Source organism: Hyperolius riggenbachi, chromosome 3, assembly GCF_040937935.1.
Source record: "Hyperolius riggenbachi isolate aHypRig1 chromosome 3, aHypRig1.pri, whole genome shotgun sequence".
In the NCBI taxonomy this organism is placed as follows: domain Eukaryota; kingdom Metazoa; phylum Chordata; class Amphibia; order Anura; family Hyperoliidae; genus Hyperolius; species Hyperolius riggenbachi.
This window is the reverse complement of record NC_090648.1, coordinates 475,491,894-475,510,536: the sequence shown is the minus strand read 5'-3', so window position 1 is coordinate 475,510,536 and position 18,643 is coordinate 475,491,894. Positions and strand designations below refer to the sequence as shown.

Here is an 18,643-nt window from a genome sequence, read left to right as displayed (position 1 = left end):
ATAAAGACAAATGCATTGTGGGACTTGTGGTTCCTTAACAGCTTGAGAGCCACGTTTGCAGATCACTGACCTAGAACTATAAGCTTCCTAAGCTAGCAAGTGCTTTCTTTGGATAGAATAGTTTTTAACAGGTTTTACATTAAAGCAGATCTGAACTCAGAACGTCCTCTCTGCTCTAAAAGATATGCAACAGCATAATAACCTTTAAAGAAAAAAATGTCTTTTACAACGGATAGATATCCTGCAATAAATCTGCACGGTTTCTATTTCCTTTATTCATGGAAGCAGACATATTGTTAACATCCTGTGCTTTCAAATGAACTTATCTGGCACAGCAGTCATGTGACGCAGGGGAGAGATCAAATTACAACTAGTGATTAGACACAAATGAGGAGGAATTAGACAGGATAAACGCTCTAAATACATACAGGGTGCATTTCTGTTTTCCTTCTGTTCTGTACAAGAGTTAAGATCCACTAATGAAAATCAGTCATGATACTAATCGCAGAGGGAATCAATGGAAGCCTAGAGGAACTGACAGTGTCTGTTTGCACCAGGCTGGTCGCTCTATAGGTTTTGAAAGTGAATTTAAAACACACTTTCAAAATTTTAGACTAGAATTAGCACAATTTGCATCTGCTTTGCATTCAAGGCATGTATTTAGACCCGGGGGGGTTCTGCATTGCCTCTGTTGGCTTACAATTCAGGTACATCCTTGAGCGCTGGTCATTAGTCTGTTTTATGAAATGTGTATACCATTTGTGAGTAGCAGCACGAGGAATATTATGTTTTTATTGCTAGATTAGTGTTTGGTCCACCCCGAGGGGGTACATCACCGCCGTGGGGGGAAGTCCATTAGGTCATAATTTGTGCACATATCACTGAAGCCATCATCCCCCTTTGTCTATAGTGAGTGCTAGGTGTGTAATATAGACCAGTTTCTGGAGCTCTGCCACCAATGCAGATACATCACTAACCCTCCCCCTTTTGCCTGTAGTGAGTGCTAGGTGTGTAATTATAGTCCAGTTTCTGGAGCTCTGCTCATCAATGCAGATAAATCATTCAGGTACATGGTTTGTTTGATAGCGCTGCCATGGCTCCCACTGTACATATTGAACACAAGTATACTAGTGGCTAGCTGCATTCACCATTTTAAATTCACTTTCAAATTTTTAGATTAGAATTAGCACATAATTTGCATCTGCTTTGCATTGAAGGCATGTATTTAGCCCCAGGGGGCCTCTGCATTGCCTCTGTTGGACTACAATTCAGGTGCATCCTTGAGCGCTGGTCATTTGTCTGTTTGCTCTATAGGTTTTGCCAATTACCTGTCTTCTGTAGATTTGGTTCCACCACCAATGCTTGCACTGCCGCTCAGTCCACTTCAGAGAAGTACGGGCCCTCCCATTTGCTGGCATCAGATCAATGGGAATCCTCTCTCCCCGGGAGGATTCTCAATGGTTCACTGATGAGCAATGAGAATGTTCCTCTGGTGGAGGGAGGATTGTCATTGGTCTGTTGCTATCCAATGGGGAGCCCTTTTATGCTTCTACCAGGCCTCCGATCTGAATATTGTTGCTTCTCCACTAAAGTAGCCCGAGTGGCGATGAAACCGGCAGCAGGTGAACTAGACGTGTGATGATAGCAGCAGACCGCATGTGCAACGGAAGGTAATGAGAGTCTGACCACAGCCTATCCTGAGCGGATGTGCTGTGAACACGCCATTGTGCATGCAGTGCGGCCTGAGCCTTAAGCTGCCACTCTGACTCCTGTGCTGAAATGTATTCATTTCTGGGGTGGTTACGCCGGTGTTATTACATATTGGCAGCTTATGTCCAAGGTATGAATGGCATGCTATTCTATATATACACAGCAAGGCTGTTAGAGTAAATGGGGATTTATTTAAGTTTTTTTTTTCCCTTTTTTTTTTAAGCCATGTACATGTTGGCTAAATAAAAGTTATTTAAAAGTACTTTTTGCCATTTTCGCCGTTCCCCCGGCTTTAGAATCATTAATTTTGCCTGTGTAATCCAAGATGGCAGCCAACCTTCACTTTGATTTCCGGATCACCAGCTTCCCAGTTCCCTTTTCAAAATCTCTCAAGCGCTAGTAGAATAGCGCGAGAGACAGTTCGGGTGCGCAGGTATGGGCACATGTGCACCTGCACGCGTATAGAGGGGCATAAAGAACAGTTGTGTAATTCTACTCATACCTTGTATTTTTAGAGTAGAATTTTGCATGCTCTGCCTGCAGCCCCGATTGAATTTTGCATCACTATGCGCGCTCCGTGAGTCAGAGCAGGGAGCCACGCATTATCGTCAGTGTAGCTCTAAGGGGCGGGGAAGGGGAGGAGATGGCCCTATGTTACGTGGAGACAGAGCAGTGAGAAGAAACTCCACCTCCTCCAGAAAGTAGCTTATTCAACCGAAATAGTCACATTTTTATAAACCAGATTTCGGGGTTTGGGCTGCAGCAAGTGAAAGGACAAGGAGACTGAGCATCATAGCACAGGTAACTGTAAATGGTGCTTTATTAAAGAAAAAATGGTTCCTATTTACTTTAAGTACGTTGCAAACTTGCCCAATGCCCACTAATCTTTACATGTACTGGCAGGGTATTGGTTAATCAAGTGATTCAACCTCAAGAAGAGAAGGGGGTTGTTCCTCTTCCTGTATCATCAAATTCTTAATATCCTGTAGATTGCCTTTATATGTGACCTGGGAGGACAAGGAGATTTCTGCCAACCATAACAGAGAGGAAATCCTGTTTCCCCACAGCTGCAATAAGTGCTGTGAGGAAACCACAGGTTGCCACTGGCTGTGGTTGCTAGAGGGAGGGAGGGGGGGAGAAGCATGGCCTTATTTGCAAGGATAGTAAAGCCTTCCAGAAAAGATATAAGGAGAACATTTAAAGTAAACAAGTGTTTATAATAAAGAGATGTTGGTGGTAAGGCTAATTATTAGCCTGTTCTGATCATTTCCAGATTTAGGGTCTAAAAGCCATGCAATTTTTTTTCACAAGCTTTTAGACCCTAAAACCAGAAAAAAAAAAAAATACCACAGAAAGATCCACAGCAGCTCCTGCATATAATTCACTCAGGGCTCGTTTCCACTATAGCGAATCCGCATGTGGGCACTGCATGCGGATTCGCATAGTCAATGTAAGTGGATGGGGCTGTTTCCACTTGTGCGGCGGCGGGAGCGTTTTTCGGAGCGGCAGAAATCTGCACGGCAGAGCCGTCAGATTTCGCGTGCGGGAGGAATGCGGGCGAATCGCCGCTAATGCATTTAATAGGGAAATCGCATGCGGCTTTGTCATGCGGATTTTCCCGCGATTTCGCATGGTTTGCTATGGAACTTTACTCCGGCAGTGACATGGTTAAATTCGCCTGGCTCCTTGCCATGCGAAATCGCATGCGAAAATGCGGCTAAATCCGCATGTCGAAACGCAGCCGCTGCGATTTCTTCAGCGGTGGAATGCAGGCGATTCCGCACCGCAACAGTGGAAACGAGCCCTCAGGCATGGGATTACCGCTCTGAGCTGCGGATTTTCTGTTCCGAGCCTGACTCAGGATTACCGCTAAGGAGGTAAGACCACTACAGCAAAAAAGATAAACAGTTAAAATCTGACAGAACTGAAAGATTTTGGACTTGTCCAACTCCAACTCCAACTCCTCACGGGGGAATCTTTGGGTTTTGTTTGTTTTCTAAAGCATTTCCTGAACATCAGTTTAACTGCCAAATAGTAAGATGCCAGCCTCCCTAGCACTTGCCGTTCAGGGAATGCTTTTGAAAAAAAAAAAAAAAAAAAGGCCCCATTTACACTTAACTTCCTTGCCGGTTATCCCGATCTCAGCTCGGGGTAACCTGCGCAGGAGGATATCTCAGGCGCCGCTGGGCTGATTTGCATAATTTTTTTTTTGTTACAAGCAGCTAGCACTTTGCTAGCTGCTTGTAACTTCCGATCGCCGCCGCTCCGCCGCAATCCGCCGCGCCGAGTCGCTCCCCCCCGTCCCAGAGCCCTGCGCTGCCTGGCCAATCAGTGCCAGGCAGCGTTGAGGGGCGGATCGGGATTCCCTATGACGTCCCGACGTCCATGACGTCGGTGACGTCATCCCGCCCCGTCGCCATGGCGACCGGGGAAGCCCTGCAGGAAATCCCGTTCTCAACGGGATTCCCTGCATACTCTGATCGCCGAAGGCGGAGTGGGTGAAGGGATGCCGCCGCTTAGCGGCTATCATGTAGCGAGCCCTTGGCTCGCTACATGATTTAAAAAAAAAAAAAAAAAATTAAAAAAATGTGCGGCGGTGCCTCCTTGCCGGATTTTTTAGACCGGCAAGGAGGTTAATCAGTTGGTACGCATTTTTTTTTCTTCTCTATAGCAGTGCATTATGAAAAATCTGTCAGTTAAAACGCGTGTAGTGTGAACTGAGCCATTGGGAAACATGGACATTACTTTGAAAATCAGTTGTCCTTTCAATTATAACTGAGAGCAACTGTTTAAGTGTAAATGCGGCCTGAGGGTCCTTTTACACTTAATCAGTTGCTCTCAGTTATAATTGAAAGAAAACAGATTTTCAAATTAATGTCCATGTTTTCCTATGGCGCAGTTTCCACTATATGTGTCTTAACTGAAAGCTTTTTCACAATGCCCTGCTATGGAAAAACGCGTACCAACAGGTACTTACACATTAAGTGTAAAAGGACCCTGAGAATCCCCCATGAGGAGATGGACTAGTCTAACACCTGTCAGTTCTGCCAGATATTTTTTTCGTTGCAGTGGTCCTTGAAGCCTAAAGGAAGAAACTGTGTTGAGGTGAACAGGCTTAATTTGAAGACTGCAGGTTTTTTGAGGGAAAATATTCTCCATTTAAAGGGACTCAGAGCAGTGCAGAAACTATGGAAAGATGCATATCATTTTGAAGCTCTCTTTCTCCTCTTTCCAATGATATATAAACCGCTGCCCTACACCTTTTAGTTTTCGCTATGTTCGCGCTCAAAATCGCAACAATTTCGATCGCGAAAACAAAAAGGCGTAGGGCGGCGGTTTATATATCATTTGAAAGAGGAGAAAGAGAGCTTCAAAATGATATGCATCTTTCCATAGTTTCTGCACTTTTTGGAGTCCAGCATTTTATTACACAGGACGACTTTTCCCCAAAGTCGGCAGCTCCATTCAGCACAATGCAATGAAATACAAGGAACCCAGGGAGATCTAATTACAAACATCATGCTGGTAAGTGTGAGGATATAATTAATTAGTTGTGGGTATGCTTAAAGGCATACCCACAGGCACTGCTCGGAGTCCCTTTAACAACTTTAGTGGTTGTGTATCAGCATCTATGTTACAAAAAGCTGTATGTTTGAGGGGTAGGCGTTTAATTTGGCCACACCCCCTTGAGTCCTATGGGAGAAAAGCGCTTTACAAATGTTATTGTTATTATCTATCTGTCTCTATAAAAGCACAGCTGTATTTCTGCATTTGTGCCACTTTAGTGGCTTCTGAAACACCACATATTGAAAGTGGATTTTTGCTTCCTTAGGTTCAGTTCCCACTTGCGGTAGTTGACAGTGTAGTGTCGGCTCCAATGGTCCGGCTGTAGCCCGGGGCAGATGCAGTACCGCCACAGGCAATATGGGGAATGCATCCGCCTGCCCAGGTTATTGCGGACTGCACAGAAGTGTGGCCTGCTTACTGCAACGCATCCCACGGAGTGACAAGTGTGAACGGCTCTCCTATTTATATGATAGGATCCGTTCACTATCCGTTTAGTGATGAGAGGAGAGCGGACAATAAATGTCCATTCCCCGCTCAAGTGGGAACACAGCCTTAGTCATTTACAGAGAGGACGAAGGGTTTATTATATGCAGATACCCTTCAGTATACCTTGGTACAAACCTCACAGCTCCTGTTCTTTTTGGACATGTTCAGTACCCCTCTGTTGGCCCCCTGATCCCCAAAATCATACTCGGGCAATGGTTTACGTTTCCTAAAATGAAGAGAAACAAACACAATAAGCAGAAATACAATTCCTTCCATACTTCCTAAAGATTTCACACAAAACTGCCTGTTCAGGTCATAGCTGTTTGTGGTAAGGAAGTATGGCAGCCTGCAGAGGCCAAAGAGAAGTCATATTTGTGTCAGTTGCGCACAAAACAATGGACAATTTTACCACCTCCATGTAGTATAATAGCCAAAAGATTTTTTTTTTTAACCACCTCCATGCAGATTGGGAACAAAAGATTTATTGTACCACCTCCATGTAGTAGTATGAGGGCCTCATGAGGTTCCAGAGGCTTCCGTCTCAGAGAAGTATGTGATTTTTAATTATTTCTGGCCTCAGGTTTTCTTTAAAGGACACCCGAAGTGACGTGCGACATGAGATAGACATGTGTATGTACAGTGCCTAGCACTCTAATAACTAGGCTGGGTTCCTTTTTTCTTTTCTTTCTCTGCCTGAAGAGTTAAATATCAGGTATGTAAGTGGCTGACTCAGTCCTGACTCCGACAGGAAGTGACTACAGTGTGACCCTCATATAGTGATTCCAACTATAAAACACTTTCCTAGCAGAAAATGGCTTCTGAGAGCAGCAAAGAGATAAAAAGGGTCAATAGTTCATAGATTTTAGCTCTGGCATACTTCAATGAATGTGTCATTGAACAAACACAATAAAACAGATAAAACTTAAAAAGTAGATTTAAACATAAAATAAAACTGTGGAATATCTTAAAAAGTCATTTTTAAGAGAAGGAAGATAGATACAATTGTTTATTTCATTATTTTATTTTCGCTTCGGGTGTCCTTTAACCCCCTTGCCGTTATTTTCGTTAATTCTGGCGGCAAGGGGGCAGCGCAGCACTTTTTTTTTTTTTTAAATCATGTAGCGAGCCGAGGACAACTGCGATCGGAAACTGCAAAGTGCTAGCTGCGTGCAGGGGAAAAAAAAATTAAATCGGCCCAGCGGGGCCTGAGAAATCCTCCTACGCAGGTTACCCCGAGCTGAGCTCGGGATAACCGGCAAGGAGGTTAAAGGAACAGGAGGAGATGCTGCTGGCAGGGTTCACAGAGACCTAAAAAGCTATAAATTAGGGATAAAGATAGGTATTGCTGAGTACAGTGGTGACCAGGTAAAGAACATGTCCTATTCACCTGCCTCTCCTGGGCTGGCAGAGCTGGAAGAGCTGGATCATTCAGGAACAGCCTTATCAGTCCACTGACAGTGCATACACATGCACTACAGTCTGCTGAAAGTCCGCCCAGCGGGAGGTGCTGACAAACCAGTCGTTGGCTGCTGTAGTGCGTGTGTACGCACCTTTACTTATCCCAGATTACCTCGCTGCTGCTGATGTAGTCTTCCGCTGATTGTAGAATTGCTCCCGATTGGTGTAAATCATACCGTCCCCCTCCTCTTCCTGATTCACACCTAAATTCTCACTCTCCTCCTCCTGTAGGTATTTATTCCAACGGCTCATGGAGGCTCCAGTCTGTGGCTGCAACATTATGCAAGAAATATCAGCTCGCTAAAAATAACTAATACTTGTACTAGATTCCATTCGCATAACTCCAAAACCCAAAAAGGGAATTACAATATAATAAACAGATCAGTGATAATAGCACTTGAAAGGAACAATCTGCAATAAACTACAGAAGATCAATTTCTCCTATGGGAGATTTCACAAAGTATCTGCATAAATTAACACGTGATCAAATAAGTCTCTGACTGGTCAGGAAGGATCACAGGTAAAGGTGGCCACACACACAGCGTACATATGAATTTGCCGCCGGGAGACTTGACCACAGGACATAGCCGGTATATGGCTTATCCTGCTGCTGAACAAGCTCCCGGCGGCATAAATACTATTCCCCCTCCACGTGGATAGTGGGGCATGATATAATTCAGCTTCCAGCGATTGCTGGCGGCCGAATTATAGTGTTTTAAGAGCAACTTCTGCTCAGTCTTCTGAAGGCGCTGAAGTTGCTCACAGTGCACTGTCTATGGTGGCGCCGGCTGCGCCCAAATCTCCTGCGCTTTTACAGCGCTTGCACACACCCCCCATACAATCTTTTGATTCGATTTGAGCATTCCAATCCAATTTTCCCATTGATAAGAAGTTTTGATCAGAATATTCAAGGTACCACACACGTATGTTGGAGATTGCCGCAATTTCGGGATAAAAGATCGTAAATACCTAAACAATTAATTGGTTAGAAAAATCAAGAAAAAAAAAAAAGTGTGAATAAAGAAAGTTTGGTATGTCCTGAATTAAAAAATTTTCTGATTGAATATAATTTCACAATCCAGCACACACATAGTTACATAGTTACATAGTTATTTTGGTTGAAAAAAGACATACGTCCATCGAGTTCAACCAGTATAAAGTACAACACCAGCCTGCTCCCTCACATATCCCTGTTGATCCAGAGGAAGGCGAAAAAACCCTTACAAGGCATGGTCCAATTAGCCCCTAAAGGGAAAAATTCCTTCCCGACTCCAGATGGCAATCAGATAAAATCCCTGGATCAACATCATTAGGCATTACCTAGTAATTGTAGCCATGGATGTCTTTCAACGCAAGGAAAGCATCTAAGCCCCCTTTAAATGCAGGTATAGAGTTTGCCATAACGACTTCCTGTGGCAATGCATTCCACATCTTAATCACTCTTACTGTAAAGAACCCTTTCCTAAATAAATGGTTAAAACGTTTTTCCTCCATGCACAGATCATGTCCTCTAGTCCTTTGAGAAGGCCTAGGGACAAAAAGCTCATCCGCCAAGGTATTATATTGCCCTCTGATGTATTTATACATGTTAATTAGATCCCCTCTAAGGCGTCTTTTCTCTAGACTAAATAAACCCAGTTTATCTAACCTTTCTCGATAAGTGAGACCTTCCATCCCACGCATCAATTTTGTTGCTCGTCTCTGCACCTGCTCTAAAACTGCAATATCTTTTTTGTAATGTGGTGCCCAGAACTGAATTCCATATTTCAGATGTGGCCTTACTAGAGAGTTAAACAGGGACAATATTATGCTAGCATCTCGAGTTTTTATTTCCCTTTTAATGCATCCCAAAATTTTGTTAGCTTTAGCTGCAGCTGCTTGGCATTGAGTACGATTATTTAACTTGTTGTCAATGAGTACTCCTAAGTCCTTCTCCAAGTTTTAAGTCCCCAACTGTATCCCATTTATCTTGTATGGTGCTAGACCATTAGTACGTCCAAAATGCATGACCTTACATTTGTCAACATTGAATTTCATCTGCCATGCATGTGCCCATATAGCCATCCTATCCAGATCCTGTTGCAATATGACACTATCTTCCTGAGAGTTGATGATTCTGCACAATTTTGTATCATCTGCAAAAATAGCAACATTGCTCACTACTGCATCTACTAGGTCATTAATAAATAAATTGAAGAGCACTGGACCCAGTACAGACCCCTGTGGGACCCCACTGCTAACAGTCTCCCATTTTGAGTACGATCCATTGACCACAACTCTTTGTTTTCTGTCCATTAGCCAGTTCCCTATTCATGCACACAGACTCTTCCCCAGTCCTTGCATCCTCAAATTTTGCACCAGGCTTCTGTGGGGAACAGTGTCGAAGGCCTTTGCAAAGTCCAAGTATATCACATCTACAGCATTCCCAATATCCATATTAGCATTCACTACCTCATACAAGCTGAGCATGTTAGTCAAACATACAATTCTTGATAAAATTGGTCTGAATTTTCCAACATGTCTAACCTTAAAAACTCGAGAAAAAAAAAGGGAAATTCGATTGAATTTCTTGATCGAAAACAAAAGCTTTCAATTTTTCAGGGCAACCGATCGTATTTATCAAATTGGTGTAAAATTGGATCTTTTAATTGTATGGCATGTGGCCACATTTACTTTCTACTTCGTTCAATCAGAGATTCTCATCCAGTTCTGAAACATGCCTGAAATTTAAGTTTCAAAAGTTTGCAAAGAAATCTTGTACAGTTAGTCATTAAAGGTATCACCTAATCAACTTTTATTAGGTCAGGTCTTTGGATTCACAAACTTTCCCTTGATTTCCTAGAGGAGAACCTGACCACCCCTATGATTTACCATCAAAGCATGAGCCTGGGAATTCAGCTTCTAGAATGCATCTATCCCTCTGCTGTGTGGCCATAACTACTGAGCATTGCTACTCATTACTAATATATCCTTGGCGCAGGAAGCCCTATGGAAGATCTCTGCTCATCTCAAGGTACCTTTTTACTGATCGCCAGGACAAAGCCAGGAAACCCCTTGCTGCTTCCACAGTCACCACAATTTTTTCCCCAGCAACACAGCAGCTCATCATACTGAGTTCTCATTAATTAGAAAGCAGCATGACAAGCTTCTGAACTCTGATTTGGAAGTATTAAGCTAGACTTGGGGCTCATTTACACTATATGCGGCACATCCCACACTGAACGGTAACTTGGACTTGCGCACAGAGTACAGCTGTGTGTTCCCATGTGTTTGCGAAATAACGCGTCCAAATCATTTTATCGCACAACGCACGCAATTTCCCATAGGGTTGTATTAATTTGTGGCCGCCAATGTACCCCACCCTGCCTGCTGTGCGCCGGGAAACTTGTTGTGTAGTGTTAATAAGCCCTTTAGGGCCCTTTTCCACTAGCAATCTCAAACGCCAGCGATTGCGATTTTTCATCAATTCTGTTATGCGATTGCGATTTTTCATTTCCATTATCCCTCTTAAACAGATTGCTGAAATATCGAAATAATACACATGCAAAAGCTTTGCCCCATGCTAAACCATACAAAGGAAAAAGTGGCCAGAAATACAAAACAACCAGCAGCTTATAAGATGTATTGTTTATTAAACAATAAACAACTGAGATACATGACCTACTTAGTCTATAAAAGTAGAGGTACAAAAAACAAATCATCCATCAAGCCATGATTTCTTGTATATACTTCATAGACTGTGTAGGTCATGTCTAGTTGTTTATTGTTTAATAGATGACACATTTTATATGCAGTTTATATTGTCTCCTAAAAACCCCATTTATTCTCAGTCCATCATGGACAGCTTTTCCTTTATAAACTTGGAACACTTTCACAGTTAGAGAACAATCAGAGCAGGATCATCCACAAAGCAACCAAGGCAGGTAGGCAATCTGGGGAGGTGCCTGAGGCCTTCTGGGTGTAAAAGGGCCCACCCACCATATTCTATGGCCCCTCCCCATCTTAGTTTACCAACATGACGGTAAAGTGGGAGCCAATGTTACTTCCTTGCCAAGTCCCCACTTAAGCTTAAAGGGAACCTGAAGCCAGCGTTATATGGAGGCTGCCATATTTTGTTCCCTTTTAAACAATACTAGTTGCCTGGCAGCCCCACTGGTCTATTTGGTTGCAGTAGTGTTTGAACCACACCAGAAACAAGCATGCAGCTAATCTAATGTCAACAACACTGACCTGCTGCATACTTGTTCAGGATCTATAGCTAAAAATATTAGAGGCAGAGGATCAGCAGGACAGCCAGGCACCTGGTATAGATCAGCAGGGCTGCCAGGCAACAGGTACTATTTAACAGGACATAAATATGGCAGCTTCCACATCCCTCTCACTTCAGTTGTCCTTTAATCCATGTCTGCTAGCCATACTAGTAGAAGTTCACCTGATCCAGTAAACAATCCAGATTTCTTTAACTAAAAGGTTCCCATACATTAGAACGAATATGGGCAGATTCGACCAAGAGACAAATTTATCTCTAGTCGAATCTAATTAGAGATAAATTTGTCTCTAATCGAATCTGCCCATACACTACAGGCCGATTCCCGTCTGATTTCAGCATGAAATCATCCGGGAATCGGCTGAGCCGCCGTGTCCGCCCCACCGCTGCCCCTAAAATGTATAAATGTATGTAGTGTGTGCATTTATACATACCTGTCCTGTAGTAGCTTCCGTACGGTGTCCGTCCATCTCACCGGGTAACAGCCGCATATACGCTAGCAGGGCATAGCGTCTGATGTCAGACGCTATGCGCCGCCTGCGTGTATGCAGAACCCGTCGAGATGGACGGAAACCGCGTGGAGGCTGACACCGGACCGTATAAATGCACTACACTACATACATTTATACATTGCGGCGGCAGTTTCCTCATCTCGTCGCTCTTTCACAATTCGGCCGCCATACCACCGCGCACCCGACCAACCAACCTCGGCCCGACATTTTCCAACATGCGCGATCGACTGAGGCCAATTTCTGTCCCGAAATTGGTCGCTTTGTCGGTCGGGCATGCACTTGGCAGCACCAATTTTCATCCAATTAGATTATAATAATCGAATTGAATGGTCGATTGGTTGGTTCGTCGCCTAGTGTATGGCCCCCTTAAGTTGGGGAGGTTTGATTTTTTTATCCCCCCTGCCTCACATCGCTCAATTTCCACCACCAGCTCAGTACTGCTCAATGCAGCCCACTGTAAAGCTGCCTTAAGGGAGGGTTCACAGTCACACTTGTGGCCTGCAGGCAACTTACAGGTCTTTTCCCCACACATCACCCACATTTGTCTTCACTACAATGCCTGCAGTTTGGCACAAAAGCATGTGACTGTAAGCGAGACGCCTCCTAACCCTAGCTTAGTGAATCAAGCCCCTTGTCCTATATTGAATGACAGTTTCAAGGCAGAAGAGCTACTGACAGAGAGCAGGAGGTAAGTACCTGTGAGTGCCCAGCACTTCCCAGACAATCACTACTGTCCTTTTCAGAGACTTCATCCTGCCAGCTTAGCCTGCGGAAAGGAATATTATGTTAAAAAAATAAAAATACAAAAAAAATAAAAAAGTATAGCATTAAAAGTGCTGCTCTACGATAAGAACTTTTAATAGAGGCCAGAAATGAAAAGGAGTATAGAAGCTGCCATTCCAAACTTCTTTTAAATGAGACCTGAACTCAGAATGTCCTCTCTGCTCTGATAGGCAACAGCACAATAGCCTTAATGCTGGTCATACACGGCTCGATTTTGCCACTTGATCGATTCCCCAGGCGATTCTCTTGTCTTCCGCTCGTTTTTCTTATCTTCTTGCATTATCCTCAATGCAGAATCAAGCTAAACGATCTGGCGGGAGATCGGACGTGTCGAAAATTATCTATCGAGCCATGAATTCCCAGCATTAAAAACATTCCTTTGTTACAGCTGATACAAATCCTGCAATAAATTTCTGTTTCTACTTCCTGCTTTCATGGAAGCAGACAAAGGCCTCAATTCAGTAGAGAGTAAGTGATAAAAGGTTGGTATTTTATCTCATGCGGTATTTTAACCCTTTTTTTTGCAATTCACCACTGTGTGAGGATAGAGAGGAGTGGTCGGTAGCAGGCGATAATGGAGCGATATGGATGCGAAATCGGTTGGTAGTTATGCGGCGTTAATGATTTGCATGCGATACTTTGCCGCTCTGGATGCTGGAAGTAAAGGATTGTGGGGAGGAGGAAATTATTACCAGCATGTGACCGCAGAGGGTTTCCCTCCCCGGTTTTTGACCCTCTCCTTCCATTACAAATCCCTCCGTTCTGCATATTAAGCAATATTAAGCATTTACAATATTAAGTGGATGGGTGAAACGGAATTTGGATACATTTTTGCGCTCCCTCCCGATGAAAAACGTATCCAAATTTCTCCTTCGTTTCACCCATCCACTTAATATTGTAAACGCTTAATATTGCTTAATATGCTTAAAGCCAATGGTTCCCGATTTATTTAAAAAAAAAAAAGCCGGATACTTACCTAACGTGAGGGAAGGCTCTGGGTCCCAATGAGCCTCCCCTCGCCGCCACGGGGGACTTCGGAAGTCTTTGGGAGCAGAGTCCTCCCGAAGACAGGCGGCTCCATACTGCGCACACGCGAGTACACGATAGAGGGCGCTTGCGCAGTTTGGTGCGGCCCGTCTTCGGGAGCACTCGGATTCTCAAAGACTGCCGAAACCTCCCTTCGGAGGCGGAAATAGCAGTATTTGACCAATTTAGTCAAATACTGCTACAGGGGAGCCAGCGCTGGAACGGGGACCGGGAGAGAAGAGGAAAGGCTCATTAGGACACGGAGCCTTCCCTCTCCTTAGGTAAGTATCTGGCTTTTCTTTTCCAGAATCGGTACCCATTCTCCTGAAATATGTACAGTATAAGCTGTTACTGTGTGCTGCTAGTAAACTAGCTGCAGTGGAGCTGCTCTCTGGTGCCTGAAATATTTACAGTATAAGCTCTGATTTTGAGATAAAATAACGAATACCTATCGCCTACCGTATTTAGCACACAAATTTCGACCAGTCGATATTTCAGCCTATATGTCTGGAGAATTGCTATTTTGAGATATCACATGAGGTAAATTACTGACCATGTGATAAATAGGTCGGTAACCACTGGTGAATTGAGGCCATAGCGTTAACATCCTGTGCTTTCAAATGAGCTTATCTGCCATCTCATGTGACACAGAGGGGAGATCAAATTACAGCTAGTGATTAGTCACAAATGAGGGGTAATTAGACAGGCTAAACTCTAAATACATACAGGGTGCATTTCTCTTTGTTTTCCTTGTCCTGTGCAAGAGTTCAGGTACACAGTTTCGCGAGTGACCTCACGTGGAGGGATAAGCAGGGAGAACATTGCTCTCGGACCATCACCTAGCCGAAGTAATCCGCCAGGAAGGATCGCCAGGCAAGTGGTCAAGTGGGGTCCAGGGCTGATGGAGTCTCAGCAGAGGCGGTCATTATCAACCACCTCTGAATTTTTTTCACCTAAGGTGTATGGAGCTTAAAGTACACCTAAAGTGAGGTGATAGAGAGGCTGCCATATTTATTTCCTTTTAAACAATACCAGTTGCCTGGCTATCATGCTGATCTCTTTGGCTGCAGTAGTGTCTGAATCATGCACCTGAAACAAGCATGCAGCTAATTTAGTCAATTTTCAGTCAGAAACACCTGATCTGTATGCTCCTTAAAGAGAATCTGTACTCTAAAATTCTTACAATAAAAAGCATACCATTCTATTCTTTATGTTCTCCTGTGCCCCTCTGTGCTGTTTCTGCCACTCCCTGCTGCAATCCTGGCTTGTAATTACAGTTTTAGGCAGTGTTTACAAACAAATGACATGGCTGCTAACCAGAGTATCATAGGCTGAGAACTAGCTTACTGTGTGACTCATGCAGAGCTTGGAGGAGGTGTGTAAAGCTTTTGCCAATGACAAGAAGTGCTGCACATTCCACACATTCCAGCCTCAACCCGACAGACACGACAGAGGAAAGGAGATAAGGATTTATTGCAGAGACAGTGCAAGTAGGAAAGGCTGCAGTAAGACAGACCACATTAGAACAGTAATAGGAACTTATAGGACTGAAGAAATAAGGCTCAAAATTTTGTTACAGAGTCTCTTTAAAGGGAACCTGAGGTGAGAGGGATATGGAGGCTGCCATATTTATTTCCTTGTAAAGAATGCCATTTGCCTTGCAGTCCTCTTGGTGGTCTGGCATAAGTAGTGTGAGTCAAAACCCTGGAACAAGCATATGGTAAATCCAGAAACACCTGAGACATTTGATTCACAGTACCTGATCTGCTGCATGCCTGTTCAATGTCTATGGCTAAACCATTAGAGACAGGATCAGGAGAACTGCCAGGCAACTGGTATGGTTTAAATGGAAATAAATATGGCAGCCTCCATATCCCTCTCACTTCAGGTTTCCTTTAAGGGTCTATGTCTATAAACAATGGAGGCATAGGGTCAGCAGGACAGCCAGGCAATTTAAATTGTTTAAAAGGAAATAAATAGGTCAGCCGCCATATTCCTCTCAGTTCAGGTGTCCTTAAGGCTGATTTTACATTTGAGGTTAGTGCAGAAATCACCCTTCATATGACCCTGCGCCACAGTGTGGTGACAGGGTCATATGTATCACACAGTACCCCCCGGCTAGTGACGTACTCCCTGCTTGGCTTGGTTCATAAGTCCAACTACTTCTCATTACTTCACATATTGCTGTGCAGATACCAATATTCTAGCTAAAGAAAGCACCCTAAATTAGTACTTACCTAGGTAGCGTGAAGCCTCTCGATAATCAAAAGGGTTCCCCCACCTCCCTCCTCTCTTCCGGCGCTAAGACACCCCTCCCCAAGAAGGTGGAGCGGTATGATGGAAGCCATTAGAGTATACAGAAGCTGCCTTATACTGAGGTAGGGGCCTGGGGGTAGCCCTGGAACAGCAAAGAGGAGCAGGGTGGCAGAAGTCTCTGGAGTATACAGATACTTTCCTCCACTGGGGGGGGGGGGGGGCGTAGGTGTACAACCTCTGGGTCACGACACTGCACTGAGAGACTGGAGGCGCGGCCAGGGAGAGAGAGCTGCCCAGGAAACCTGCAGGAATGCCCCTGGAGGGCGTTTTAAACAGGGAATTCCTCTCCCCTCTGTTTACCTCCGAGTTAGCCACAAATCTTCTCCCTAAACTCGGGGGGCTATACCGTGGCGGTGGGGGGGCAGAGAGCGGCGATTGGGGGACACAGAGCCGTGTCATTAGGCAGAGAACATGCCTCTGTGTCCCGTCTGCTCCCCGAAGATCCACCTCGGGTTCTCTTGAAGTCACAAAGCGGTCTTGCACATAGATAGTGAGCCATGAGAAGATGAGTATACAGGGATGAAGTGTCTCAGCGTTGCCATATGGCCTACACAGTTATAAACCACTTACTCTGCTGTGCTATGCGCGGCCTCTTCCACCTCTCCTCGAAGAAGGTTGAGCTTCTGGACATGATGCCTACAATCTCCTGCACATCCTTGTCCATACACCTGTCAAGAAAAAAGGGGGAAATAACATCAGTACTACCTTACACTAGTACTGAGGAAATCTCTTTGAGGGGAAGAGCAGCCCTTATTGAGGAAATCCACAGCCACTTCACAACGAATCCCCAGGCTAAAGTCTCGTACGCAAGGAGAAAACAAAAAAACGCTAAAAACAAACGATGATCAACTCACCTTCAAGATGTTAGAATTCCAAAGCACAAATGACAGCTTAAAGAGCAACTGTAACCCAGGACTGAACTTCATCCCAAACAGTAACAGATATCCCCTTTCTCATGAGAAATCTTAAACTTTTCTAGAATACATCAGGGCCATCTGTGCGGCTAATATTGTGGCGAAGCCCCTCCCACAGTATGAAGTCAGGACCTAGGGCCTGACAGTTTCCTGTTGGTGAACCTAGCTGCATTGTGGGAAATAACAGTCGTTTCTAATTGCTTAACAACCAGTATCTCCCTCTGTGCATATGTAGATCTATAGAAAACAAGCTTTCAGCCCATCGCATTGTCAGGGGGTGTGATCATAGATAATGAGAGTTGGTGCTGTTTTTTTTTCCATGTCTGCCAGTAGTAAAGATGATGATGTGCAGGCTCATTGTGGATCAAACAAGATGAACAAATTACATGGTGAGTAACAATCATTTCTTGATCTCTTTTCTATTTTTTTTACTTCTCAGTTTGCAATGTATTGATTTTTTTTCACCTTATCGCAAAATTCCTCTTTAAGAGAACGATAAATGAATGATCCACTATGGTGCTCGGGCATTTTGAATGACAGACATGATGGATCACTTCATCACAGGGCTGTGGAGTCGGAGTAATTTTGGGTAACCGGAGTCTGAGATTTCATAAGCTGAGGAGTAGGAAGAGTTTTGTACAAAATCCACAGCCCTGGTAAGCATTAGACTAAGGAGTCGAGGAGTCAGAGTCATTTTTGGTACCTGGAGTCGGTGGTTTCATAAACTGAGGCGTTGGAGTCGGAAGATTTTTGTATAGACTCCACAGCCCTGCTTCGGCAGATAACCGTTCAAAGTCAGCAGTGTGTACAGAGCAACAAACGATTTTTGAACGAAGGGTCAGTGAAATCTATGGCACTTTCAACTACATCATGGATTGTAAAATAATTCTATTAGGTTTATAATAGTTTGGCATTTTGGTTACAGTCCACTGCGGTCCATCACATCGCATCTTCTGAATTTGATCGTGGAACCAGATTTTATCTTCCAGCTTGTATGCACCTTAAGTGAAAACCTGAACCGAGCTAAAAAAAAAAAAAAAAAAAAAAAAAAAAAAAGAAGAAAGAAAGAAAAAAGATACCTTAGAAAATGGAAGGCTCTGGATCCTAGATCAGGGGTCAGGAACCTTTTTGGCTGAGAGAGCCATAAACGTCACATATTTTAAAATGCGATTGCGTGAGAGCCATACAATATGTTTCAAAGTGGAACAGTAGGGCTCATGTCCCTGTTGCCATGGTGATGTGTATACAGTTGATCCGCCGGGCAGCGGAAGTGTCAGACACGTCTTCAGCTTCTCTTGGGTTTCAGCAACATCAGCAATTTCCCAGAGAGCCAGACAGGAGAAATACCGACTAACAGCTTGTACAATTCGCTAGCTGACTTGGGGGTTGATTCACTTTGTAGGACGAGATAACTGCACTTTGGCCCAATAGGCTGCCTGTCAAGTGACAGGCAGCCTATTGGGCCAATCAAAGAGTGTGGATCTCGTCCTACAAAGTCACTGGACCCGACAGGGTCCAGGGCGGGACAATTGAAGCGGCCATTCGTTTTGGGGTAGCGCAAGTAATTTAGTAGTGCATGCTGCAGCAGTACTGGACCTAATTTG

General features: G+C 44.1%; 1 protein-coding gene across 2 annotated transcripts in view; it reads right to left on the bottom strand.

Annotated features, from left to right (window-relative positions):
• The window catches only part of MRNIP (MRN complex interacting protein), a 36,694-nt gene that overhangs the window by 3,751 nt on the left and 14,300 nt on the right, over window positions 1-18,643 (bottom strand). Inside the window, exons 3-6 of one of the 2 annotated variants that reach the window (XM_068278100.1) lie at window positions 16,696-16,793; window positions 12,697-12,766; window positions 7,334-7,491; window positions 5,887-5,989 (exon numbers count right to left, since the gene is read on the bottom strand). In XM_068278100.1, the coding sequence (XP_068134201.1) occupies window positions 5,887-5,989; window positions 7,334-7,491; window positions 12,697-12,766; window positions 16,696-16,793 (429 nt within the window). The remainder of the gene's footprint in view (window positions 1-5,886; window positions 5,990-7,333; window positions 7,492-12,696; window positions 12,767-16,695; window positions 16,794-18,643) is intronic. The other variant, XM_068278101.1, reaches the window with a different exon arrangement.